The sequence below is a fragment of the Bombina bombina genome, chromosome 9, assembly GCF_027579735.1.
Source record: "Bombina bombina isolate aBomBom1 chromosome 9, aBomBom1.pri, whole genome shotgun sequence".
Taxonomy (NCBI): Eukaryota; Metazoa; Chordata; class Amphibia; order Anura; family Bombinatoridae; genus Bombina; species Bombina bombina.
This window is the reverse complement of record NC_069507.1, coordinates 87,809,107-87,821,550: the sequence shown is the minus strand read 5'-3', so window position 1 is coordinate 87,821,550 and position 12,444 is coordinate 87,809,107. Positions and strand designations below refer to the sequence as shown.

The 12,444-nt window shown below is 38.7% G+C and overlaps 1 protein-coding gene across 1 annotated transcript in view; it reads left to right on the top strand.

Moving 5' to 3' along the window:
* Positions 1-12,444, top strand: part of CCDC6 (coiled-coil domain containing 6) — a 321,876-nt gene that overhangs the window by 102,051 nt on the left and 207,381 nt on the right. Inside the window, exons 3-4 of the mRNA XM_053692244.1 lie at positions 6,621-6,749; positions 10,832-10,935. Coding sequence (XP_053548219.1) covers positions 6,621-6,749; positions 10,832-10,935 — 233 coding nt within the window. The remainder of the gene's footprint in view (positions 1-6,620; positions 6,750-10,831; positions 10,936-12,444) is intronic.

The window sequence follows — 12,444 nt, the reverse complement described above, 5'->3', positions numbered from 1 at the left end:
TATGCTTTCGCACTTTTTTATCACCCCACTTCTTGGCTATTCGTTAAACTGAATTGTGGGTGTGGTGAGGGGTGTATTTATAGGCATTTTGAGGTTTGGGAAACTTTGCCCCTCCTGGTAGAAATGTATATCCCATACGTCACTAGCTCATGGACTCTTGCTAATATGAAAGAAATGAATTTATCAGGTAAGTTCTTACATAAATTATGTTTTTCACTTTCAGAATCATCTGGTTGAGGTATAAACGGTGCAGAAATTAACCTAGAACTAATCTGTTCTGCCACAGTTGGCAGACCGTTTTTTCCCTATGATAGTTTTTGTTTCAGTCGTCAGGACACACTAGCATCTAGGATTTTGAAGAACTGTCTGTGCTTCAGGCATTTTAATAAGCTTGTTTGTGCATAAACAAAAATCCCATCTTTTTTTGTCCTAAATACTGGACATCCATAGTGATTTCTTGACCCACCAATAACATGTTTAAACCATTTAGCTGCTTGTTAGAGTCACAAAATGCATCCTCCTTTGTTAATCCCATAGGAGTCCAGAAAGTGTTTATTAAAAAAATGTTTTAATAAATAAAGACTGGTACAAAGGAGGAAAGAGCACAGACAAGGGTAGGAGAGTGCAGATTCACCAATTGCAAAGAGAGAAGAGGTGGCTATAGGAGTGGTGTAGCACCATCCAAGGCCGTGCATTGACCTCACTCTTATCCAAAATCCTACCACTGTGATATTAGTGAGGCAGGAGGTAACTGTTGGGCTGGTTTGCTTAGTCTCTGGTCTCAGTTTTTATCTCCATGGTTATCTGGCACTTAGTATTAATGGAGTTCTGGATTAACCCCTTGATATCATTATTTAAATATTTCTAAATTAGACTGGAATCCAGTTGTATTGATTATTGATGGAAAGGCAGTAGTGCATAAACTCATATCTTACCCAAGAATCTGTAATGTATAGAAACGGCACAATGGATTGAATTTGTCCTATAATTTCTTTCTGCTTCTCTATATTTACTTTCTAATAATTACTTTCTACCCTAGTAAAAGAAGTATCATTGACTTTCTTTTCCAAGTGTGTCTGCACTGTCACAGTGTTGCGGGATGAAAAGCTTTATAGAGGATACATCAATTGACAAACGCTAGTAAGCCATCTGCCAGCTCTACGTGGATGGATTTGCAATGGAGAGTAAAGAGATAAACTTAACTTTTTTTATAGGGACAGTCAACACTAACATTATTATTGTTTAAAAAGATAGATAACGCCTTTACTACCCATTCCCCCAGCTTTTCACAGCCAACATTGTTATTAGGGTTGCACCGATACTAGTATCGGTATCGGTACCGATACCAAGTACTTGCATGAGTACTTGTACTCGTGCAAATGCACCGATACTTAAATCGATACCTCCACTTACTACCCATATGCTATCTTGTGGTGTTTTTTTCAAACTACATGTTCCCATTTCATTTAAAGCTGGAGTGAAGACTAAACTAAAAATTGTTTAATACTGTTCTGCCAATACAAATTGCTCTTATTTGTATTATTGTAGGAGAGATTACTTTACATTGTTTAGACAAACCCCTGAAGTACTGGGCAGTTAATGAACTGAGATTTCCAGCTCTGGCTAAAATGGCCCAAAAATATCTTTCTGCCCCATGCAGTAGTGGGGAAAGCTGAACCTCCTTACTGATAGCAAAAACAGACTTATAGCTGAACATGCAGAGATGCTTCTGTTCTGTTCCTTAATAAGAACTTGCCACTAACTTTTGAAAAATTATTCTAATTTCTAGATTGCCTTTTATACTGCTAGTTCTCATCTTGCACAATTATGTTCAAAACATACTGTACTCTGAGGAACATCTTAGCTTATATAATTGCAGGAAGAGTACTCACAGGAAAAATTAAGTTAATCCCAATGAACACTCATCCTGCAATTATAGGACTAGATTTAGATTACATTTGATTGGTAAACTTTACCAATGCTCTGTTCACATTTCCAACTCCATAGCCTTTAATGGAGTAGGACGTGTAATAGAGCATTGGTAAAGCTTACCAGTCAAATGTAATCTAGCCCATAGTGTTGTTCGCCATGATTAAACAGTATTCTGTTCTATTTTTTACTGTATGGCACTTTTGGTTGGTTGCAATTTTACATTTGTTATTTATTGTTGTTGTTAATATATTTTATTGTAATATTTTTATTTCTAAACATGTTCTGTGAACTTTGTGACAAATAAAACCTGTTTTATTATTTCATAATGTCTTTTGAGCTACAGTCCTTCATAATTATAAAGAAGGAATCTTAAATAATTAGTCTGTATTGTGCTTGGTAAACTGTCACATGACATAAAAAAAAGTATCGGTAATTGGTATCGGCGAGTATTTGAAAACAAGTATCGGTACTTGTACTCGGTCTTAAAAAAATGGTATCGGTGCAACCCTAATTGTTATATTAATATACTTTATAACATTTAAACCTCTAAATTTCTGCCTGTTTTAAGCCCCTACTGACATCCTCTTATCGCATGCTTTTTTATTTGCTTTTCACCACAGGAGACTGCTAGTTCATGTGGGCCATATAGATTATATTGTGCTCATGCCCGTCAAGTTATTTAAAAGTCAGCACAACACAGCACTGATTGGATAAAATACAAGTCAATAGATAACTAAAAAGTCATGTGATCAGGGGGCTGTCAGAAAATACTTAGATACACAGAGGTAAAAAGAATATTATAACTGTATTGGTTATGCAAAAATTCTATTGTAGACTGCCCCTTTTTAAAGAACAATAACTGGTTTAAGGATAGAAATGCTTTAAAAATGTTCCAATTTTTTTTTTTTTTTTTCCAAACACTGATTTATGATACAGGAAATACTCCATTTGAGTTTTAACACGCCCTGTCTTGAGATTACATTTGTGATACACAACACTATAAAATACATTTGTATTGATTTTGTTTTTATCTACAGTGTGCTGCATTTTAGTGTTAATGATTTTGTTTAATCAGTAATGGTTTTATCAGATTTGATCATTTCCTCCTCATATAAAGCTTCATGTTTAGTTAGAATACTTTTCTTCTTATTCCAACAGTTTTGAGATATGGGTTCACTCCATTGTTAATCTCTGTGCAGACAACCTTTATAACCTATTTACAGCTCTTCTTTTGCAATTGCTTCTCATTCTCTCTGAAACAATAAATCCATTTTCAACATAGGTCTATTAGATTATGTAGACATAAGGAGCCTTTTATGTGTATACACTTTTACTGCCCATTAAAGGGATAGAAAATAGGTCCATTTCTAGACGCATGTATATATTCTATTTGTTACTGACCTTTTTCTATTACATTAAAAAAGTTTAACTGCCTTGAATTTGACTTTAAAATTGTTACTGTTTGTGACTGCAAAAAATCCATGGTGTTAGTGTCCGATCTGCCCTCCAGAAAAAGAGGTACTTTGGTTTTCTTTGCTTATGAGGATGTATTTTCTGAATCGGCTTTGAGCAAGTTCATGCCCCAGTTCCTAGCCTGCATATTAACAGTGATGCCTGTGATGCTATGGAAATTGCATTACTGTGACATTGCGGTGAAGTGCAGAGGGCAGTGCTCAGTCCACTTAAACAAGGCTTGACGATTCCAGACATCAGGGAGCCACTGCCACCTTAAATTTAGACTCTAGCTCCCAAGACCCACCAGCCGCACCTACAATTTAACCTGGTGTGGCTGGATCCTTTCTAAGCCACGCAACAGTGAAATACAAATCTAGCTTTGGCCAAGCCCCCCCTCTAATACCTCCTGCAAAGCCTTTTTAACAAATGAGTCAACACGGGGGGCTTTGAGGGAGTTAATGGCACTTGATTTCACATGCAATACCGGCTGGAGCTATTAGTTACATTATGTACAGATTGGGGGTCAAGTGGGTCGTGCAGGTCTCTGCAAACACATGCTCGCACACACACATATCATAAGGATGACCTAAAGCTGCTGGCTCCAAGATTTGAATACATTTGTCAAGCCCTGCACAAATGCAAACATATTTATATTAAACAAATAACCGGAAAAGAAAAATAGTATAAATATATTGTCAGTTAAAGGGACAGTAAACAAGTTGTAACTACAAGGCACTTCTGTTGTCTTGCTATCAAATAATAAACAGTCTAAACTTTTTAAAAACTAACTTCTAGTTTGCTGCATTTATTTCAGCTGTGAGAATTAAAAAACCCACAATTTTTCAGGGCTAAATTACATGAAAATCGCAAGGTGTTTACTGTCCCTTTTAATATTCTAAAGTAATTTTAACCGTTGATAGCAGATTAAATGCAAACGGTCTATTATCAGGTTTTCATGAATACTTTCAAATAACTGCAAAGGTAAGGTGAGGTCACAGCACTCTGACGGCTGAAATCTCTGTTCAAATGCCTTTGTCTCAAAGGAGTAAATCCTCTTGGACGCGTGACCTTGCTCCCCAGTAGAAAGAGATTTTTATTGCTGTTTTGTTCTGATTGTGCACATGTTCTATTCCAAAGCCATTTTGATGACTGCTGCCTTTTTCAATTTGACATATGCTGCTGATCTTAACAAACCTTAAACCCCTAAAGACTTTTCTTTACTAGCATGGTTTTTACACTTCTAAATACTACATTTGGCAGGAGATGAAACTTTGCTTAGCTGCTATTTTCTATTCTTCTCTTTGAGTGAAATAATTGGTGCAAGGTAGGGATTACATTTTCTCATTGACCCATGATTTTAATGTGATCCTGATGATTTTGAGATTTTAAATGACCTGATTTTATTGCACAAACATAAAAAAACATTGTTATAGCGAAATCCCTACTAAATACCACATAGGAATGTTTTTTTTTGAGCCAGAAATATAGAATATCTTATTAACGACTCCTTCATGGGATGCAGTATAGTCTGAATTTGAAAAGTAAAGTTATAATGAAAATTAAAGGTACCTTTCAACCCTTTGAGTGCTACGCTGGATTTAAGTTTTTGTTTTTTTTAAACTATTATCCTCCCAACCCCCCGATACCCAAGACTTATGCCGTTGGAAAGGTTAGGCGATTACCTACGATGGGTCTTGAGGGTCTGTAGCTGCTTAGATGCCTGATATACAGGCTTTTAAGCAGCATGCCCCCTTTCCCTATTTTGTCTATTGTAATTATTAAATAAAGTTGCACGGTGACGGCATCACGTCATTGCGCGTGACGTCACTGCACGTAACGTCACCGCACGTAACAGGAAGCCCCGGCGATGCCTGTCACTATACAGGCCCGATCGCCAGGGTGAGAGTCGATGGGAGCCCCAAGATTGCTTTTAAGGTAGGTGAGTGCTAGCGACGGCTCTGAGCCGTCGTTAGCACTCAAGGAAAGCTAAAATTAAACTTTAATGAATTAGATACAGCATGCAATTTTAAAGATGCACAATCTTTTTATATGCACACTTTCTGAGGCACCAGCTCTTACGGAGTATGTCAAAAATATGCAGAATATATGTATTTACACTTGAAATCTGACTTTCATTATTAAATGCAAGTCCTTATATAAAGTATATATACTGTATGAGACACCAGCTCCAACTGAGCATGTTCACTGGGTAATGTCTGTGAATGGTTGATAGCTGTCACATGATACAGGTGGCCGGCAAATGGAAAGAAATTTTGACTAATCTACAGCTTATTTGATAATCGGAGTTAAAGGGAAACCACAGGGGATACATTTTAGTTTTCAATAGAAGCATTTTTGTTATATACATGTATTAACATAAATGCCTCTAATAAAAGCTGTAGCTGTTTCAAAAGTGTGTTTAAGTATGCGCCAGCATTTTAGTAGTATCATACTTTATTTATTTGTAAAGCGCCAACATATTCCACAGTGCTGTCCATGGGTACAATTCATTTAAATAAAACAATTATTCAAAACTTGACTTGAGACAAAACAAGACAAAATTAGACAAACAAATACAGGAGTATTTGAGGGCCCTATTCCCATAGAAACTTACAATCTAGAAGGGTAGGAGGGGGAGAAACAGGAGGTGAGGTCTGCAAGGGATAGAATGATGTTAATACTGAGTGAGATGAGAGCAATTATAAGGTAAATGGTAATGACTCAATTTAATTGCTCACATGCATGTGCAGGGAAACATTTTAACACTAAAACAGTGCTATCTTTTACCAGAAGCATTGTGCCAATACATGCATATTGCAAATATGTATTTATCCCAAGATATAATCTATGTGCATTGAAATTTTGACCGGAATGTCACTGTAAGTGCTATTGCATTGTCTACGGGCCAATAGAGGTAGAGGTCTACGGACCAATGCATGCTCTTTATCCTTCATATTGAGAATTATATGGGTCTATCTATTGATTCTAGTAGTCATTTTTAATTGGTCCTATTTTGAAAGTTATTTGAGCTATGTTAAATCTGTTTAAATACATGAAAAATAATATGATCAAATAACTGTTAGCTATTATGCCACTATAAAGTACCTTATTTATTTATATTAAATGTCAAACTTTTATTTTGGTGATGAGTGTACTATCACCTCCTAATACGTTTGTATGTTATTTGTATCACACTCATTTTTGTTTTCTATATCTGTGTCTCTCGTTTATAGTTGCAACATGAAAAAGCAGAGCTGGAACAGCATCTGGAACAGGAACAAGAGTTTCAAGTGAACAAACTAATGAAGAAAATAAAGAAACTGGAAAATGATACAATCTCCAAACAGCTAACGCTAGAACAGGTAAAATGATACAATCTCCAAACAGCTAACGCTAGAACAGGTAAACATTCTTAGATGTAGCACACATTCTATTTAAACTTGAAATACTTATTGGTTCATTTAAATTTTAATTAAAAATATCTTTGCAAAACGTATGTATTGCAAAAAGGCTTTTAGTAAAAGTTGTCAATGTTTTTAGTGAGGGCTTATGCTGTCCAAGTGCATGTGAAGGATATATAGGTATGTCCCAGCTTTTTAAACTGTGTCTGCCCAAAGAGCAAGTTTCTTGTATTGGTAATTAATCATACAAAACGGAGCCAGCTGTCTGAACAGACAAGCTTTTTAAAATACTATACATTTTACTAGAAGCACGTATGCTAATATATGTGCATGGCAAAAATGCTCCTATTAAAAACTGAAATACACTGATGTCTCCTGGAAACCAATTTATTTTTCATGTAAAAGGTATTTCTTCCTAATGACATGGTGAGTCCACGGATCATCTAATTACTATTGGGAATATCACTCTTGCCCAGCAGAAGGCGGCAAAGAGCACCACAGCAAAGCTGTTAAATATCACCTCCCTTCCTTCCAACCCCAGTTATTCTCTTTACGACTTCCTTGCTCTAACGTAGGCAAAGTCAGGTGTTGAAAAGAAGATTCTTCAAGCAAGATTTTATTGTTTTTCAGCAGTGCAAGATTGTTCTGCTTTGTTCTAGGGTGTAGCCCGCTACTGACTCAGTCAGCATGAAGGGTCTGCCCCCGATCCGGGACCGGAACTTGTAGGGGGCAGACTTTCCTTCTTTGCTCAGGCGTGGGTTCGGGATGTTCAGGATCCCTGGGCAGTGGACATCGTGTCCCAGGGATACAAGCTAGAGTTCAAGACCATTCCTCCCAGGGGCAGGTTTCTGCTCTCAAGATTATCTGTAGACCAGATAAAAAAAGAGGCGTTCTTACACTGTGTTCGAGACCTTTCCGCTTTGGGAGTGATAGTTCCTGTTCCAATGCAGGAACAGGGTCTGGGATTTTACTCCAATCTGTTCGTGGTTCCCAAAAAAGAGGGAACTTTCAGACCAATTCTAGACCTCAAAAGTCTAAACAAGTTCCTCAGAGTACCGTCCTTCAAAATGGAGACTATTTGTTCCATTCTTCCCTTGGTTCAGGAGGGTCAATTCATGACAACAGTATATCTAAAGGATGCGTACCTGCATGTTCCCATACACAAGGACCATCACAAGTTTCTGTGGTTCGCATTTCTTGACAAACACTTCCAGTTTGTGGCTCTCCCATTCGGCCTTGCCACAGCTTCCAGAATTTTTTCAAAGGTCTTGGGATCCCTGTTGGCGGTGCTCCGGTTGCGGGGGGTTGCAGTGGTGTCTTATCTGGACGACATCCTGGTTCAGGCGCCATCCTTTCAACAAGCGAACTCCCACGCGGAGATGTTGTTATCCTTTCTGCAATTTCACCGATGGAAGGTAAATCTAGGAAAAGAGTGCCTTAATTCCGGCTACAAGAGTAGTATTCTTGGGAAACATAATAGACTCCCTATCAATGAAAATATTTCTAACAGAGGTCAGAATATCAAAGATCTTAGACTCTTGTCTAGCCCTTCAGTCCTCTCCTCGGCCGTCAGTGACTCAATGTATGGAGGTAATCGGTCTGATGGTAGCTGCCATGAACATCATTTTGTTTGCTAGTTTCCACCTCAGACCTCTGCAGTTATGCATGCTAAGTCAATGGAATGGGGATTATGCGGATCTGTCTCCGCGATTACAGTTAGATCAGGTAACAAGAGATTCTCTTCTTTGGTGGATGTCTCAGGATCATCTCTCCCAGGGAACCTGTTTTCGCATACCCACCTGTGTGATTGTGACAACGGACGCCAATCTGCTGGGATGGGGAGCAGTCTGGGGCTCCCTAAAGGCTCAGGGGACATGGACTCGGGAGGAGTCTGTTCTCCCCATAAACATTCTGGAGCTGAGGGCAATCTTCAATGCTCTTCTAGCCTGGCCTCAGCTTCGGCCCGGTTTATCAGGTTCTAGTCGGACAACATAACTTCGGTGGCTTACATCAACCATCAGGGGGGAACTCGGAGTTCCTTGGCCATGACAGAGGTAGCCAAGATTATTCGGTGGGCGGAAACCCACAACTGCTTTCTATCTGCGATCCACATCCCAGGAGTGAACAATTGTGAAGCAGATTTTCTGAGCAGACAGACCTTTCACCCGGGGGAGTGGGAACTCCATCCGGAAGTGTTTTCAAGCTTGATTCTCAAATGGGGACAGCCAGATCTGGATCTCATGGCATCTCATCAGAATGCCAAGCTCCCAAGGTACGGGTCGAGGTTGAGGGATCCTCAGGCTATACTGATAGATGTGCTGGCGGTCCCTTGGAATTTCAGTTTCGCATACCTATTTCCTCCTTTCGCTCTCCTTCCTCTGGTCATTGCCCGAATCAAACAGGAGAGGTTGTCAGTGATCCTCATTGCTCCGGCGTGGCCTCGCAGGATCTGGTATGCAGACCTGGTGGAGATGTTATCTCTCCCTCCTTGGAGACTTCTGCTGAGGAAGGACCTTCTACTTCAAGCGCCCTTTCTTCACCCAAATCTAGTTTTTCTGAAGCTGACTGCTTGGAGATTCAACGCTTAATTTTATCTAAGCGTGGTTTTTCTTAATCAGTTATTGAGACCATGATTCAGGCTTGGAAGCCTGTTACCAGGAAGATTTATTTTCAAGATATGGCGTAAATATCTGCATTGGTGTGAATCCAGAGGCTACTCTTGGAGTAGAGTTCGAATTCCTAGAATGTTGTCTTTTCTCCAAGAGGGTTTGGAGAAGGCATTATCGGCAAGTTCTTTGAAGGGTCAAATATCTGCCTTGTCTGTTTTGTTACATAAACGTTTGGCGGATATACCGGACGTGCAATCCTTTTGTCAAGCCTTAGTCAGAATCAAGCCTGTGTTCAAACCTCTTACTCTTCCCTGGAGTCTTAACCTTGTTCTTAAAGTTCTTCAACAGGCTCTGTTTGAGCCTATGCATTCGCTAGATATTAAGTTATTGTCTTGGAAAGTTTTGTTTCTTGTTGCAATTTCTTCTGCCCGCAGTCTCAGAACTCTAAGCGTTGCAGTATGAATCCCCTTATCTTATTTTTCATTCTAATAAGGTAGTTCTGCGTACTAAGTTTGGTTTCCTTCCTAAGGTTGTTTCGGATAGGAACATTAATCAAGAAATTGTTGTTCTTTCTTTATGTCCTAACCATTCTTCCCATAAAGAGCGTCTACTGCACAACCTAGATGTGGTGCGTGCGTTGAAATTCTATTTACAGGCGACTGAGTTTCGCCAGTCTTCGGCTCTGTTTGTTGTTTTCTTTGGGAAACATAAGCGTCAGAAAGCTACAGCGACTTCTCTTTCTTTGTGGTTGAACAGTATAATTCGATTGGCCTATGAAACTACTGGACAGCAGCCTCCTGAGAGAGTTACGGCTCATTCTACAAGGGCTGTTTCCTCTTCCTGGGCATTCAAAAAGTAAGCTTCTGTGGAACAGATTTGCAAGTCTGCAACTTGGTCCTCTCTTCACACTTTTTCTAAATTCTATAGATTTGATACTTTTGCCTCGGCTGAGGCTTCTTTTGGGAGAAAGGTTCTTCAAGCAGTGGTGCCTTCCGTTTAGATTCCCTGTCTTGTCCCTCCCTTATCTGTGTCCTCTAGCTTGGGTATTGATTCCCAATAGTAATTAGATGATCCGTGGACTCAGTGTTTACCTGATACATTTTTTTTCTTTCTTGACACGGTGAGTTCACGGCACTCCCTGTTTTCTTAAAGACAGGTTTTTTTTTGTTATTAACTTCCGACACCTCTGCACCTTCGGTCGAATGAGGGTTGGAGGGAAGGGAGGTGATATTTAACAGCTTTGCTGTGATGCTCTTTGCCGCCTCCTGCTGGGCAAGAGTGATTTTCCCAATAGTAATTAGATGATCCGTGGACTCACCGTGTCAATAAATACATTTATCAGGTAAGCATAAATTTTGTTTTCCAAGGTTTCTGAAAACTGTGAAAGTAGAGATCATGTATTTATTTTCTAACCACCCATCTTTCTTTTTCCAGTTAAGACGTGAAAAAATTGATCTTGAAAACACATTAGAACAAGAACAGGAAGCGCTTGTAAACCGCCTCTGGAAAAGGATGGACAAACTTGAAGCAGAGAAAAGGTTTGTATCTGTGTGTCTTGGTTTACACTTGTTTCTTTTAACTCATAAATACTATTGTACAATCATTGTATATTCTTTATGAAATTTCTGCTCCGAGATCCCACGGTGACTTACATAGGCCTAATTAATTCATTGCTGATGAGACACACCACAAGCAGCTCTGTGAGCAGACCTAGGTCAAGATTTATCAATTTGCAAGCAGACAGGATTTACATGTTGTGAACCTGTCTGTATCATCCCAAAATGTGGGGCTAATGTGTTCCCCATGTTTATCATTGCACAATACCGCCCCCTAACCTCATGCAACCAATTTGCAGAGGGGGTTTATGAAACAGCAGTTAAAACCGGTACTTTATAAATATCAGTTACAGGCTCAAACAGATCAGGGCAATCATCTCGTAATAAATTGCCCTTAGTGTTTGATGGTGAATGTGGCAAGCATAGCATGTGTTTTACGTGCTGCTAAAACCAATCATAATTTTTGCTAGAAGCAGTTTTGCTAAAACAAATATAATACATTCCTATTCAAAACTGAAATGTTCTCATCCAAATTTCAATTTTGTCCACTTAAAATGTGTCCATTTAAAGGGACAGTCTACTTCAGAATTGTTATTGTTTAAAAAGATAGATAATCCCTTTTATTACCCATTCCACAGTTTTGCATAACCTACATGGTTATATTAACCCCTTAACAACTACGGCGTACCCTGTACGTCGCTGGTCATTAAGGGGTTGTCTGGCTGTAATAGTAAGTGTCTTGTCGCGAGCAGCAAGACCACGCTATTAGACCCTCCCTCCTGCACTCTTGCTAAAATAGTGCAGTCTCGCCGCTAGCAGTGAGACTACGCTATTAAAAAAAATACACCCACATAGAAAGACCAGCGATGTACGGGATACGTTGTTGGTCATTAGTTAAAATACTTTATACTTCTGTGATTACCTTGTATCTAAGCCTCTGAAGACTGCCCCCTTATTTCGGTTCTCTTGACAGACTTGCCCTCTCATAAATAACTCCACGGGTGTGAGCACAATGTTATCTGACACACATGAAATAATGCCCTCTAGCTGTGAAAAAACTGTCAAATGCATTGAAATTAGCATATGAGCCTACCTAGGTTTAGCTTTAATCTAAGAATACCAAGATAACAAAGCAAACTTGATGATAAAAGTAAATTGGAACATTTAAAATTGTGTGCCCTATCTGAATCATGAAAGTTTAATTTTGACTAGACTGTCCCTTTTTTTTTTTTTTTTTTTTTTTTTTTTTTTAAATTTTAAAATAATGTTTATTGAAGATATAGAAAAAGATACAATATTTCCCAAGTTGTTACAAAAAAATTATGGGATTATATACAGTTTGACGCATACATCTTTAACATAGGTTAGCTACATGTGGCGAATTATGGGTATCTGTAAGTCTCTGGTTGGATTCCAGGAATGTCCATATTACAGTTTCATGTTACAAGTGTCCTTGAGATCCTGTTAGAGAATTATCCAATAAATCCCATT